This window comes from Crocodylus siamensis, chromosome 10 (genome assembly GCF_052110815.1).
Source record: "Crocodylus siamensis isolate JL-2025a chromosome 10, ASM5211081v1, whole genome shotgun sequence".
Taxonomy (NCBI): domain Eukaryota; kingdom Metazoa; phylum Chordata; order Crocodylia; family Crocodylidae; genus Crocodylus; species Crocodylus siamensis.
The window spans coordinates 18,447,249-18,463,746 of NC_143404.1; the positions used below are offsets into that span (position 1 = coordinate 18,447,249).

The 16,498-nt window shown below is 44.9% G+C and overlaps 1 protein-coding gene across 3 annotated transcripts in view; it reads right to left on the reverse strand.

The window, feature by feature from the left end:
* Positions 1-16,498, reverse strand: part of STK10 (serine/threonine kinase 10) — an 86,504-nt gene that overhangs the window by 51,458 nt on the left and 18,548 nt on the right. For 2 of the 3 annotated variants that reach the window (XM_090064204.1, XM_090064202.1), the window contains one exon: positions 5,279-5,443. In XM_090064204.1, the coding sequence (XP_089920330.1) occupies positions 5,279-5,365 (87 nt within the window). In that variant the 5' untranslated portion in view covers positions 5,366-5,443. Of the gene's footprint in view, positions 1-5,278; positions 5,444-6,616; positions 6,692-16,498 lie in introns of those variants that run through there. The other variant, XM_090064203.1, reaches the window with a different exon arrangement.

Sequence of the window (16,498 nt, forward strand, 5' to 3'; positions counted from 1 at the left end):
TGTATCCTCTTTACTCGTATTAGTCTTGCTCCTACGAGACAATTCCCTGGCCCCCAAAATCTCACCATACTCTTGGTAGTATTTTTCATGGTAAGCACAGAAATTAGCCCACTGTCCTTCCACCAGGTCTGGAATGCAGTGGCTTGGAGATTGATTGTCATGGATAAGGAGTATCACATGAATAAGTTATATACATGTGGCCTTCCTGAACCCCAGTAACTGTCTACAGCAAGTGCACAGTGATCCAGAGAGTCCCTAGCAAGTGGGTCATTATCTGCCAATTAAAAAAACCCACAGAATGTTTTTACCTTGGAGGTAAAAAAAGCAATGCCATCAAGCTACTTGGGTCACCATATTCTCTCTTCCTCCCCTCCTCCAATCAACTACATATACAGTGGGCCATAAAGCTAAAGCCCTTGGCTAACTAAACACCAAGGGTCAACTGTGTGCTCTGGCCAAGGAGGGTCACCAGACTGTAACATGAATTTCATGGTTTTAAGAAAATGGCAATTGACATGAAAAAAATAAATAAATAAAAATAAAAATCAGTTCACAGCGAAGCAGAAAAAGTAAGCTTCCTATGCTTGCTTATTTCAGTTGTGTTATATGCCTTATGGAAGAGTCCTGTAGAAGTTAAATGGGATTAAAGCAATGCATTTGTATGGTAACTGTTATTGATTTAACCTGGGGTTCTGAAATCATCCGGCAAAATCCTATAGGAGGGATATAAAATTCTTTGGACTATTCTATGGAATAGGTCTAGAAACTAGAATCTATGAACAGTGAGTCCAGCGGTTTACACTAGGTTTACAGGATTTATGCAACTCATACTATCAAGGTAGAAGTCAGATTCTCTCTGTGGAAATCAAAATTCAATTTCTTAAATACAAGCTGATACAGAAAAGATCCCCTCTCTTTCTGTCCCCCCACCCCAGTTCACAAGAGCGCGCACACACACAATAAATCAGACACCCCACCCTTCTTATCAACTTTAAACATTTCTGCAGCACCTAATGCCTTCAGTAGTTAGAAGTCACAAGCAACAAGGCATCCAACACTGGAACTGATCATACTGAAATCCCATAATGCATTGGGGAAGGGATGCAACTGGATGGCAAACATTTAAAAACCATGAGTAAGTCCCTCAAATTGTAAAACTGGTTTTTGACAACTCACAATGTCTTTAATATCTTTCTTGAGTTAGATGGGAAGAATTGACTTGCAATATTTTTGCTTTCTACACTATGCTTGGGGAGAACAGCTTTAATACATGGTGCAACCACAGGCTAGAAATGTACTTTTCTTAGCATGAGAATTTCAGCTTTAAGTGCCCTAATTATAGTAGTTGGGCTTTACAAGAAAACATTTTATGATTGCAAGACTCACAGCAAAAAATCATGAGAGCAGTAACACTTTGATTTTGTGAGCCTCTCTGGGTTGCTTATAAACAGCACAAAATTGCTTAGTCCTTACCCTGAGCAGGAACAAAATGGATCAAGACAATAACCATCGGCAGCATGCATAGACAGCAGCATCACTGATGTATTTACAACTTAAAATTCCTTTAAAGGCAAGTTGTAATAAAGCTATTTATATCTTGGACTGCGCACTAGGGTTCTCCAGACTAGAACTTGGTGTTTATTTGTGGCTTATAGCCGGCTTTCCACCTTATGCACAAAAATGGAGGGGGTTCTTTTCATTCAACTTTAAATAGCATTGCAAGGGACCAAAATAAGAATGAAAGTTTTACGCGCTCTTAATAAATTCACCTCAGGGCTAAAACATTTTACTCACTTCCCTTCTTGCTCCATAAATGCACTACTTGGTCAACTGACGGCCAAAAATGAGAAGCAAAACCCCGACGTGAACATGAGAGCTGCAGTAATACTTATGAAACTCACAACAAGGATGAAGGCTCCTGAAAAGCAGGTGTCGACAAATGTCAGGTTATTTCACATTTTCCTTATTAATTCAGGAGTGTAGGAGAACAGTCCATGGATTTGACAAAGCAAGCGCCCTTCCTGGTGCTTGGCCTGGCTGGAACAAGCACATCAGTCAAGTGAGATGTGTGCGCTGCTTAATGCATGGCCTGGCAACAAGGATTCTGGAATATGTGAATCACTCTCTCCTCACCAGCTGGGGAACGTCCTGAAGTTTTACTGCACTCTCACCCAGGGCACTTTCTTCTCACACAAGGCTTAGAAGACTGGGAAACCCCCACGGGCCACCCACAAGGTTCGGCATTCATGGCTTGCTTTCACAGCAGTTCAAATAGGGCTCCTTTCTTGCACTGGCACCCTGTGAACAAGGTCATCCCACAAATTTAGCAAGGTCCACATCCCTGTTTCTAAACACTTCCAGGGGGAAAAAAAAAAAAAAAATCTTTTTTTGAAACTATTTTACAGAGCGAGTGTTTAAAATCTCCAAGAACAATCTGGTTGCAAAAATTTTGTTTGTGGTGTGAGCGATCCAGAAGTTGCAGCTTCATATTTATTTCAAGAATACCTTCAAAACAAAGGCTAGGAATGGACTAGGAGAACAGACTGGTCTATTTTCCCCCTCCAAAGCCAGTGAGACACAGGACTATTTAAACAAATAGTCTAACTAGGATGATACTAACCCCCCACAAACAATGGGCTGGGCTATAATATTTCCCCTCGTGGGAGGCTTTGATACAGGAGGTTTTGTTCCCTTAGCTTCAAAGGGGACGTGTAATTTTAGTAGGGCAGGAGGCACATGACCATTACAAAGTGCTTTACAGACAAAAGCAGAGCAGAGGGAAAATGGATTTGTAGGAGTCTCCTCCAGGAAGGAAAGCAAAGCTTCCTACTGACAGGGCTGGGGGAAATGTAAAAAGCTGACATTTTCTAAAAATAAGCCAATAAATAAAACTGGGCAGTCTAGCAGGACTGAGGGATGGTAGAGGAGGCAGCAATGGGGGTGGGAGAATGTAGATACTAATGCACAAGTCTGTCTCCTATTCCAAATGTTACAATTTGTTGGGCTTTTGGGAAAGATGAATTTTGCAGAAGTCAGTTTGTCAGTGGGAGCTTGCAGCCCCCGAATCCTCCCCTAGGAAGGATGTTGGTTTTTCCTGTTGCTGGTGCAGATTCACTCTGCTTCTTTCTTCTAAATCAGTGATTCTCATCCCTTCTTTTAAAAGAGTGAGGCACCCCTCAGTAGATCCAAAACACCCCTCAAAAAAATGCCACGTCCTAATTTTCACTTGTGGTTTTTTTTTTTATTACAGAAAAACAACTGAACAATCCTTCTGTTGCAAAGAACTAAGAAAGACCACAACAGGTCAGGGTGGTCTTTAATACTAAGGATTCCTATTTAAAATGTCTAGGTTTATTTTGCAAATCTTGTTTGAATGCTGACTGTGTGGCACCCTCAAAAGGATCTCCAGGCACACTGGTTGAGAATCACTGTTCTATACCAATACTAGTTACCATCCAAATGCTAGGGGCTTGAGATACTATACAAGCTTTCCCCTTCAGAACAAGGAGGCTAACAAGAAGGAAGTATCTGTATCTCTCATTTGATCGGGGTGGGGACCAAAAAACAAAACAAACTTTCAAATGCTACAAACCAGATTAAAACTGGATAGAGAAAGATGAGGATGACAAATTTATGAAAAGCACAATATTATCAAAGCAGCACAGCTCTGCTACTTGCCTGAAAAATATATGGGCTGTATTATTAGAGTAGCCACAATTGGTTTCAGTCGAGGCTGTGCCCTAGCATGGGGATGGCGACCCAAAGCAAGAAGCCAGAGCATTAACCCTTCTCCCCGATGTTCATTCTGACCAGGTAGCAAAACCCTACCAACTAGCAGCTTTTTAATGTCAACAATAAAAATTATGCTGGGAGTCCGTGAAGGCTCATGAGGCGAGAGGCATTATAAAGGAGCTGAAAGGGAGCCTCCTACACTCTCACGGTTTAAGACTATTGCTCGAAGGCTGCTGTGCCCACACCAGCGCAACTGTAAGATAGATATTGGGACTGGGGGTGTGAAAGGTTAAGCGTTTAAAAGACAGGTTTACACTGGTAGGCAGTAGGGCAGGCAGGAGGTGGGAGGGACATAGGACTAGTACCCACAGCCTATGAAGTTAGAGGGGAAAAACAACAGGCAGCTTAAGGACTCAATTAAGCAATTAGCTGCTCCCAACTTGCCAGCATTGCTGCTAGCCCATGTGAAGTCACAGGGCAGTGTGAAGTCTGGGAGGCTTGCTGCCACCTCTTCCCCCAACTGTCAAAGGCCCCAGAAGTGCAGAAGTGTCTGATTTGCCATGTTAAGGGTTAACCATTTAACCAATATCATTAGAAGAGGTTAAACAGATTTTTTAAAAAAAATATTTACATCCCTAAATCGTCAGGAGAGAGACATGTGAAAATCCTGCACGTGTCCTAGATTCCAGAAACCGCACACAGGCATCCCAACCAGCATAAATGCATCCTGCTGTCCGACTCGAGCAAGGAAAAGGGAGCTGGTGAGGTGAAGAGTTGTGTCTTTCTCTACCACCTCTGGGCAGCACCCAGAAAATAAAAGAGGGCTTTTCTCTTCTGGCACAAGGGAAGTTTAGTAAACAGCATCAATTTACAGAGAAAGTATGAGGGAAAATTATATCTTTTGAGCTGGAATGCAAGAGTGGAACAAACTCGTTCTTCCAACCTTGTGGTAAGTGGCCACCTCAAGTAACCAGTTTGGTTGCATTTTATGCTACAGTGAGAATGCCCAAAGTTTGCAAGCACACAGACAGGCCCATTCCAGGGGAAGGACAGGCACAGATGCTAAAAGTTTGCCTGTACAAAATGTGGAGTCTTACAGCAGCCTAATCTGAAATTAAAACTTGAGCTGTTTAGAAACCCAAGTTAGCCAGTTTCCTCTTATACCATGTAAGGTTAAAAAAAGGGAGGACTAGGCTGGGCATTAAAGATGGCCTTTGAACCCTTCTATAACCTAAACTGGAAAATGGGACTTAAGTGCTATAAATGCACCTTGAGATGGACAGTGCAACCAAACAGCTAGAATGTTCTTCTCATCAGGGAAAAGCCTGGGAGCTTTTCTAAGCTATTTATAAGCACAAAAACCAAGGTGATTAAGTGACGGTCAGAACAGTGGCTTGAGCATGGCTTGGATTTCTACAATGCTAAATGCTCTAAGTCGGCTACTTTGACCTCAACTAGTGTGTTCCACCTCCACAGCACGGCAGAGAGAGAAAGAGAGAAACCGTCAACATGGGATGGGGAGTGGCACGCAGCAATAGCCTCTTACCCAGAGCTTGCTGTCATAGTAAAATGCTCCCAGTAGCTTGACAATGTATGGGTGATCACAAGTCCCCAGGATTTCAATCTCCACCATATAATCCTCCAGTTCATCTTCACTCTTGGTCTCAATTACTTTTGCAGCAGCTAATGCACCTGTCTCCTTGTTCTTGGCCTGCAAAATAAAACACAGAAGTAAGCACATAGATCTGAGGAAAAGAGTCGATGCCTTGGCAATCACTGTGCCATTCTCTTAAATGGGACAAGTATGAATGTGGAAGTGCCTGCCGCAGGTGGTGTGGAGAACGTATGCTACACATATCTTTGTTCAGAAACTCAAGGAACGGGATTATTATTACAGTGACAGTTCTCTACCAATAGTTCCTTGTTCTTCATCACTGCCTACTGCAAAAAGGAAGAGATGTTTTAAAAAAAAAAAAAAAAAGGGAATCTAGAGACAAGATCTCACTGATTGTAGTATGAAGGCAACTGAAAAAAAAGCAAGGTCAATAACCTGAGGGGTAAAGGCTTGATTTTCAGGAGGTTCGAAGTGTCTATAAATCCCAATGATTTCAGTAGGAGCATCTGCCCAGCATTTCTGTAAAACTTCAGACCAGTTCCAAAAGTAAAGCCTCATAGCACAACCCCGAATGAACACTTCTCTCATCTCCCCCTCCTCTCCTAGACACAGTACAGCTGTCACAAAGGTGAAATGCCAACACATGCAAGTGGGTAGCACTGACTTCTGTTCCTGAATGGGACCCGACTGTCAGTCTTGCTGTTGGGATCTCAGTCACCCTACCCAGTGCACTACCGTATCAGTTCTGGAGGTAGTGACAGACCACTAGTGAGCGCAGGTAACAGAAAAGCTCAGTAACCTCTGGCCAAATGCAAGGGATTATACAGCAATCAGTTTAAGTTTACAGGAGCAGGGGGAAGGGTGTGGAAATCAGAGGTAGTTGGAAAAAGGCAATGGCACTCGAAGAGCTTTCCATGATTAACTCTTGTCTATATAAAAAAAAAAATCTCTCTTAGCAATAAGAGAGGGTTGGGAGACAGTGTGTGCATTTGAACAGCTGAAGCCACAAACACACAGCTGATCTCTTGAGACACTGCTGACAGGTTTGGGGTAGCTGCCCCAGAAAAAAAGGCTGCTCATACCTATCAAGGAACGTGTGCAGTTATTTTCTTCCCATTCCTTAGCCCCTCCCATGCCTCCAACACTTGCAAAAATTTTTAAGCCAATACCTTGAGCCAACAAGGTTAAACAAAAGGTTTGTTGACCAAACAGCTAGCAGCTCCCTAACCCAGGCATAAGCAGTGTGAAGGCGATAGTAGAGTGACTCACAAACCATTTCAACCTCTGCCAGGTTGAGGAGCCCAACGCGGAGGGCAGAAAGTTGGGCATGTGTGAGGAGCGAGGGAGCCACTGTGCATTTTTCCCAGATCGTAGGCCCTGTGGCTGCTTGTTCTCACAATCAGCAACATCCCTTCCTCCACAGTTCAGTTCCCCGCTCTGCTCTTTCCCCTCTCATCCCCAGAGACCAGCGTGCTGGCGGCAGCTGCCGCCTGAAGGTCTTCCGAACAGCGCTCCCAGAAGCGAAGACGAGGGGCCTTCGTAGAACAGGATGTCAGGCTATTTCACTTGGCTGCCGGCACTTTACACAGCAGACCCAGTGCAAGAGTCAATAAAAAGGGCTTCCCCATTAGGCTTATGATTGCTAGCATTCTTCATCCAAGAAGAAAGGCACCAGCCCTGGGTTGCTCGACTCAAACTATTGCACCCTCTGCAAAGGCATTTGCAGAAGTTCACAGAATCACCAGTCAGGATGGTGGAGGAAACTCCCAGCGACTCCCTTAACCCATTTCCCCATAAATACAAGGCTGCTCTACAGAAGGTATTTTTTCTTGTTCTGGTTCCTTCTTAGTCCCCCATATGCTGAATGTCTATTCTTCCTACCTGCACAAGTATTCTGGGCAGGCAGGCATGTAACTGCTTGACATGATGCATTCACAGGGATGTGATGGAAGAGAGAGTCACACTGCTGTGCATTCCTGTTTGCAGAGCAGGAAAGAGTGGCAGGCTCTAGTTATGACCTACCTTCCTGCTCTCTCATTTGGAAACTCTGTGCAGAGAGCTTAGAGAAGGATTTGCTCCTGGCATAAACATTCTAGGTCCAGTTGACTTGTTTTATGCAGTTGGATGATATAAAACAACCTTGTACTGAGAAAGTGGCTAAGTAAAATGGTAAAGAAATGGAGAGGAAGCTACAGGATGCGGGGAGGGAGCTTCTTGCACAAGAAAACAACTCTCCCCAGCCCAGGACACAGGCATCAAAGTCTCAAATAGTTTTTGAAGATGTGCCCAACTTGGATTCTGAGACAAGTGCACCTGTACAGCAGGACAGGATCTGCTGCCTTCAGGTTTTGCTCTCTGAATGCAAAACATCCATTCAGGATGGTTTCACAAGGGTGAGTTTTTCTTTTTAATGACTAGCTAATTAACACACTGCCACCAGGTCACTGGAAAAATGGGAGGGTAAGTGGGTCTGTGGGGGAGCAGAGCACATGCAGGAGTGTAATGTCTTCCAAACTAAGAGGTTTTCTAAGAACGGACAAGAACTTATACAGAGCAAGAACAAAAGCCCCAGTACATTCACTCTCAACTTTAGAGGCTGGTGGAGATCCAGGGAGTGGGGGATAAGTGCTGTGAGAAAAGGTGGGGTTTCCCTTCGTGGTCACAGAATGCATAAACATTTCCCTTCTGATAGCGTCCTCCAGACTCTCCACTTCGCTGACACACTTAGTCGGCACATGAAAGCCAAGTGCACAAATGTGAACTGTGCTGTTTCAGAAAAGGAAATCCCTATCCCTAACTGAAATAGGAAACAGGGGCATTACTGATGCCCTAAGCCAATCCCTGCCTCTACTGGTGGAGTATTAATAGACACAGGGCTTTACCCATATTCACCACACTTGTGCAGTACTGCACAATTGGGAGCCAGGGATCAGTCCAAGTTTTGATGGATCTGAACAAAAAGAGACAAAGTCTATAATGTCACACTGCCTCTCCAGTACTGCCAGTCTTCTCTCTTCTCCAGACCATATTAAACACACCTATCTGCTCTGCGTATGCTCTCTCACTCTGTATACTGCATCCTCTGCCCTACTGTCCTCAGTCCACCTCTATGAATGTGCCTTGTGGGGCTCCCCAGAAACACTCCGGTCTACATCAACCCACCCTCCAGCTGGAAGCCAGGGGTCTATTTCAAGATACTACAGTCCAGGCCTCAAGGGGCATCAGGAAGGAATGAGAGCACCATACAGTTCACATATTCACTGAAAGTGTGGAGTAGCCTACGAATATAAATAGCAGGCGGAAGTGAGCATTCACCAGGTATTAAGTGAACCCTGTCTGCAATGCAGGTGGGGGGGTTTCCACGGGCTACTCCATGGAGTTGGTGCCACCACCCAGTTGCCACCCCGTGGCAGCATTGCTGACTTATACAATTACTTCAACAAACAGAGCTTCACTTCTGTTGAGAACCACAAGCCCCTTGTGAAAGGCCCTGCCTTCCTGCTGAGCTCTGCCGTGTTGGGTTTTTTGGGGGATTTTTTTTAAGACGGTCCCCAGATAAAGCCTCCTTTCTGCAGATGCCTAGAAGGTAAGTTTGCAGCACAGCATCTCCTCTGAAGTCTTATACCCAATGCATGGGGCAGAAAGGTGCTTAGTTTTTGAGGCTCCCTCCCACCCCCAGATATACACATTGGTAAGGAGCCTGCACTCTGGGGAACAGAGGGGGATTTTGGGTAGGGCTGGATTTTGAAGATTTATTTATTTATTTTAAACAATTAAACCTATGAAGCTTACAACTACAGCCAGGTTCACTAGCCACCATGCTAATCACCGAATACTGAAAATGAAGAGTTATGGAGCAATGCTCTGTGAAGCACTACACTGAAAATGCAGACTGAACACTAGGAGTGGCAGGGACCTAACAGAAATTTCAAACCTGGAGCACAGGTCCTTGCTGGGGGGGGGCGGTCTGTGGCAAGTGTATGCTGGAGGCAGTGCTGGGAGTTGGGGCAGAGGTGTGTGCCCATGATCGGAACACCCTGCTGTGCTGAGCAGAAAGCAGACACAACACTGAAATGACAAGGCAGAGGCACTCGCAGGACTTTCTGATGGACATTTATTACACTGGGGCTTTACATATCTATGTCTTGTTGAAGCATCACAACTGGAAGCCAGAGATCGGTCTCAGGCTCACAAATGAGGTACGCCTAGACAGGAGGCTGGATAGCTGTTCAACTTGGCCACTAACTGCATATGAAATCTGGAGGAGTTGCTTTCCTCTGTGTTTTAGTTTCCCAATGAGTAAAAAAAGGTTACAAGCCACCCGAGTCACTGAAGAGAACAACGATGACCAACAGGTAACCCTCTGGGTTACATTTTTCTTCCAGATATGAGCAATTCTTACTCAGAAAACAGCGCTTTAAAAAACACATCACTAGCTTACATATCCAATTTTGATGGAATGGCTAAGGAAGAACTTGTGCAGGCCGGAAGATCCTTAGGACAGGGACTGCCTTCTCCCTGGCCTTGCATCTCTTACCACTGACTGTTCAGCTAATCTCACACAATTTTGGGCCAGACTTCTATCATACTGGCAAGGATGAAGCATAAATCATGGCCCAATAACCATGCACCTCTACCCACTTTGGCACAATTGCTATTTTCAAGCTACCCACTGCTAGACAACAGTTTCCATCCCATGACGCTTCATGGATGCCCATAATAAAGGTCTGGAGCCCAAGCTTTCCAGTCTGCTTAGTACATTAAGCAGTCATGACACAATTAGACTCCTGGCCCTCAGTTTACTGGTCTGTTCTGCCCATTAGTGCAGGAGGTCATTGGCAGCAGTTCAGCAAAGGAGAGGACCCCATGTCTCAGCAGCACTGGGTTAGAAAATTGCATGTCTGCGACCCAGCTAGGGAAGCCCCCACTCCTTTTCCATGCCATCTGGTGCAGGGTGCAAGGCAGGCAGATTTGCAGAGCATGGGAAGAGGAAGTTACACAGTCACCCATCAGCAGGAGTCTGGCTGAGACCAGACAACCTTTTGAGAAAGCAGCCAGACTGCCTGCCAGGCCCATTGCTGAGGAATGGGACGGTGACTAAGAAAGGCAAGCTGTGCTGCTGGGGAGCTCGTGACAACATCACCACTGTGGCACTGCGCTGCCCAGAAGGGCTCAGTGTGCTTCACAAAAGACACCTGTTATCCCCAACTCACAGAGCGGGAAACCGAGGCACAGAAGTTAATTGATCCAAGACCGCAGAGGTCACTGGCAGAGCTGGGCCCCAGTCTGACTACGCTCCCTGCCCCAAGTGAATGCATGAGAGGACAGGCAGCATTTACGCATACCGGAGCCGAGCCTGGTCCTTCTACTACACCAGATTGAGCCAGAGGGGTCTAAAAAAGACAAAACAAAACATGCGCTTGCCTATACATGTGAATTGTACTAAAAGCAGGTCACACTTACTTCCACATGAGACACTTGGCATTCATGGTACCTTTTCCAGTTGGGTCTTTAAAAATATTGTGTGTCCCTATATTCCCCTTCCAACCAAACCCTGAACTGAAAGTTGAGGCTTGTTCTCTCTGCCAAACTCAACCACACTGTGCTGAATGGCATAGCTATATCTGTGCACAGTCTGACAGCTGTACTGCATAGCATTAAGCAAGCCAACCAGCCTAAAAAAGCCATTTGGAGCAAGCCAGATACACAAGTGACAGATTTTGGCTGCTTTCTGGTATGTGATATTTTTGTAACTCATGGCTGGCCATTTCCCTGAACTGTGCTGCTGATATTTTACTAGGCATGACATACTACATACTTCCAGTCAGATTTGTTTAATTCTAAGGTCCCACGATTGCACTGCCATCCATGTTAGCACACTTCACATTTACAAGCCAGACAGGGCCTTTAAAACTTAAATTTCACACTTATCTCGGCCATTAGTGAAAACAATCAGAATATACTAGCAAGACGATAACATAGGAAAGGGCGGTTGCCAAATTCTCTCCAATTTCCACTTATATATGATCTCCTTTGGGCTTTTGGACAAGTCCAACTTTCTGCCTCAGTCTACCTGGTTTCATAGTCTTGTTTGGGTTTTATTGCCAGGGCGGGTAGAGCGGACACTGGGAAAAGACAACAACTAGATTGTTCCATGTTGGGAAGCAAGTAATTCTAGTCAGTGCTTTAAGCTACACGAGTATTGGAAAGGAAAGCATATTTTTAAACTATGGTGATCTACTGCTCACTTTTATGAGGCAGATTTGTTTAAAAAGAAATACTTTGGGATGTAACACTTTGAGCATAATCTAGCCCAAAACCCAAGAGTCTTCTGAACACACCACTCTGCTTACAATGGTGGCAGAGCAATAAAACCCAATAACAAGCCATGAAGAAGCAGGGAAGATTAAGTAGTATTGCTGCTCTCAGGTAAAATACTCCCAGCTGTGCAACCTTTAAAGAATTAGCAAAATTTCAGTCGTGAATTTTTCCACTGAAGTTTGCTGATATCAGAGAATGTGGAGAACTCAGCAGGTGAATGCTCAAATGCGAAGAATACAAAATGCCTGATGCCAGACTGATTATAGATCATGGCAGCTCATGCCAAAGTGCATCTAATTCTGCTTTTTAAAGCCCCACTTCAGGGCATTTTAATGCCAAAGAACATTTATCCCTGTACTGCTAATCAACAGAGGAATGGCAGAAAGCAAAGAGCTGCCAGAGGTGCCTGGGTTACATTGGCGACCTCTGGATAGAATCATTATAGCCTTAGCTTTTGAAATCTTGCATCCATTCTGCAAATTAGCCCAGGCAATAGCTGAGGCTGATAATTTTTCCAGTTTTTAAATGCACATCCCAGTCTTGATTTTTAAAAGTTATCTGATCAAGTCACCCACTGAGTAACAACATCTGCAGAATTTAAGGACAGGAGGCAAGAAGTGAGGGAGGGGTGTAGTTGCAGTCCTAGTTAGAGGTGGCTGCCAAACGTTCAGTTGTAACATGTTGGTAATACCTGGGGTCATAGAACATGCTTGTAGTATTACTTGGAGGCCGAGGGAAAAAAGTTACTGCCCAGTTTAAGGATTTAAGTAATAAAGCCTGAACTCTACAAAAGAAAGGAACTTTTACAATTGCATAAAGGCAAATCATCTTCCCTCTAGACAGGACATGCCCATCACCCAAGATAAAAGACTTGTTTACCAGAATTCAGACAAGGACATACCTAGACAGATGCCAAAGTGATTTACTGGATTGCACAAGCCTGAGCCTAGGTGACAGGCCAAAGAGATCTTTTTCTGCATCTATGAGTCACCACATACACTCTAGGGAAATTTAGAGGCTGACATTAAGGCTTTAAATGAGCATGCTACTAGAGGACCTGATCTTGTGCTACCCTAGGCAAAACTGTTGCTGAGAGAAAAAGGAGTCTCAGTGTGGAGATGATTCTGGATAAGGCTCCAAATGAACCTGCAGCTTTAAAGGGAAAACTAGCAATTAAGATATCACTAGTAAAAATATGTACCAGTCACAATATGGTCTCCCTCCATTTGTCTGCCAGCATAGCCAAGTACCCACTCATCCCTTCCAAAGCAAAGCACGGTCCTTCTGAAGCCACAAAGGTCATCCCACATTGATGGTCATGCTCTGTATCAAATTCTGTCTCCCACTGCTCCCCACCTTCATCCAGGCCTTGCATTCACACTGCAAAGAGTCTAACTTTCATATAGATCTTGGAGCATCAAATCCAGAGCTCTGCACAGATTCACTGGAGTTTAGGGCTGAAAGGGACCTTGTAAGATCAGTGGGTCCAGCCCTCCTGCTCTGGGCAGGAAAGAGTACTGGGGTCAAACAACCCCAGCAAGGTGCATGTCCAGTCTCCTTTTGAAGATCTCCAGGGTAGGTGCCTGCACCACCTCACTCGGAGTCTATTCCAGAGTCTGGTCACGCAAACCAGTCCTTTCCTTATATCCAGTTTGAAACCTTCTTCTAGGACTTTATGACCATTGCTCTTGGTCTTTCCCTGGGGCACTTTGGTGAATAGTGGTTCACCTAGCCCCTGATGCTCTCCCCTGATATATTTGTAAGCTCATCCTGTACCATCTTTCAGGACTGATGGTTTTGATAGCAGCATACAAACATCCTCAGACTATAGATAAAGCCATGGCTCATTCAGCTATTTCTCAAAGACAGCAGGATAGTTAATTGCTTTCAGATGAACTCAGCCTAGCTGTCTGCATCAATAAATTAATGCAGTATAGAGACGCTAATGTTCATATTATAAATAAATAATCAATGAGAGCTGAAATTACATCAAGAGCTGATATGCCCCCTAGAGCAAATTCAGTTTGTCGCAACAAAAGGGGCCAAATCCACCCTTTGGTAAACACCCAGCAGAGTGAGATAACAGGCAGAGGACAGGGGACTCATCTGTGACGAAACAAGTAAACTCCAAGGCCATTTCACATGGCAGACTGTTATTTACATCTTCAGGAGTGAAGGACAGCAATGTGAGCCCAATATCAACTAGCTGCTGCTTTTTAAAGGAATCACTAACCCTTTCTACTAGGCACTGGAACAGATGCTCAAGCGCCGGGCAGGTAGAAAGTGGCTGACATTTATTGGATTCTTTAAGATTTGGCTGAACTCATTGAGACTGGACACAGAAGTCTTCTTTGGTTGCAGTGGCCTTGGTCCTTTGGCAGAGCCCTGTGAGCAGATCAATGAAGTGTTGGGCATGGCCATTGTACCAGGTGATGATGAATCTCCATCAGGTGTAATCCTGGCCTTACCCAAGTCTATGAGAAAACTCCAACTGAATTCCTTTAGGGCAGGATTGGACCCAAACAAACCTCACTTCGCCCTCAGCAACAGAGAGGCAATGCTGAGCGAGTCTATCGATCAGCCTGAGCAGCCGAGCGAGTGAAGAACCTCACTGAAACGCGCCACGTTGAGCTGAGCTCTGCGAGCTTCCAAACGTTATCACAAGGGTTGACTCAACTCATTGTCCTAAGGAAGAAGTTCTGCCCATAGGAGGATGACAAGAGAAAAAAAAGGATCTCCAGCAAGGATTGAGGGTTGCTTTCGGAGGAGTTCTGAACAAAAGCCCTTAGGTATTAAGGGTGCAAACATTCATACATACCAGAATAAATGACTGAAAGCAGGAAGATTAAGAACACCAGTTAGGACCTGTTATAACGCAACGAAAGACACTGGCACAGCAAACCCAGTTTATATATCACCATAGCCCTCTTACACTACAAGTCAGGACAGAAACACCACACTTCCTGGTGCTTTGACTCCTCTAAGATAGGGCCTGCATGGCTGGGCTCACCTTTGAGCAAACTCATTCATTTTCCTCAGGACTCATTTTCCCCGGTGTTAAGATTGCCAAATTTGGCTGAACCAAGTTTCCAGGCCTTCTGGATAACATGGTGAACTGCTTAGATGGAGGGCTCATTTTGCACCAGGAGGGAAAATAACGCCCCCCCCCAAGCCCTGAGCAAGTCAATAAAAAAAGAGCTGTGTACACTGTTTGTGATCTTTCCATCTCCAAATATAACCCCACAATCATAGCAGGCTACATCTAGCCAAAGAAGAGAGCCTTGTTCAACACCTCAGCCATTGCCATGTCTGTACATTGACCAGCTCACATGGTCTTGAATAAGACTTGTCTTGAATAAGACCAGTCCGCAAGGTCTTATTTTGCCCCAAAGCTCAGCATTTTGAAGCCCTTTCAACTTATAAAAGGGTCTAAAAAGAGGTATAGAGCCTGTCCCTCACCTACATAGCTCTCTCTGATCAGGAAGTTGCCACCATCCTACAATTGGCAGCTCTGGCAGATCAACTCCGCTCTCAGTGTCCTTCTCTGCCCCCATAGCTATCTATACCCAGCATATGCTACATCTGGCCCAAGATTCACTGATAGGAAACTGAAGTGCGCAAGTTCATGCAACTATTGCTCCAGTTAACTAGCCAGGGTGGCAGCCACCTCCCACTCAGAGCACACATGCGGTCCGTTTTCAGTCCGTTTTCTCAGAGTGTGTAGGACCTTTTGCATGGAAACCTCATCTTATCCATTAGCTGGATGGAAAGGAAAAAATGTGTTCCTTCTAGGAAGGTGAAGGAAAGAAGAGGAGCTGAGAGAGTACTAATATGTTCCTCCTGATCAGCTCTGTTTAGCCACGGTCTATCAGCCCAGAGAAACCCTAACAGAGGAAGATTAAGATGAAGAAACCGTCTGAAGCACAAGAGAGTTTAAAGTCACAGAGCACATCTGTGACAGAGCTCTGAACAGAGACTAAGGCATTAACTTCAAGGCACTGGGCTGTAACCACTAGCTTACACTTCCTCCCACATAAAAAGCAATATTGAAGCTGAGGTGGTCAGTGTGCTGGAGAGTTTAGTACCTTGTAGTAAACACAGGGAAATATGTTCAGTTCTGCCCCTCTAAATGTCAGCCGGGATCAGAGACTCACTCCCAACCCTTAACAAAATACAGTGCTTTTTACTCTGACAATCATGGAAATGCTTTCACAAGAGTTTGATTGAAGAGGAAGAGGAAGAGAAATGCGTTGCAAAACAAAATCGTGAAATGTTAATGAAATGCAGTACGGCCTTCCTTAACTTTGCAGATGAGGTGCAACAGGAAGCCACACTGCCAGAGAGATTAACCAATAGCTGTGGAAGTCCCAGCTGCAAGAGATCACACAAACAAGCCAAAACTGTGATCAAAGGCTATGCAAAAGCCTTCTTTACATGGCTGCTCATATGGAGGGCTGACAAACAGCTCAGCATCATTTTTCATGGGGAGTGGAACATAGATTACAAGATTAAGCAGGTTATCAGTCAAGGAGGGTGGTGATTACAAGTGTTCAGGGACAAGCCCAGTACTGGTCTTCCCTTCAGAAGCACCATGGTGCTGAGTGCGAAAGCAGCAGCGAGATGAAAGGGTTATGCTTGTCGGTCCTTTTGACTCCAGTACGGCAACACCCCACCCCCCCGCTTGCCAGGCGGTCAGCTCAACTCATTTCTGAAGCAGCGGGAGGGATGGAGCAAGAGATGAGACAAGCCACTGGCTTTATCTGCTAACTCACTGGTCCCTCTCAGGGACCCATCCAAGACTTGAAGTAGAGGATAAGGAAAGAAGATGGG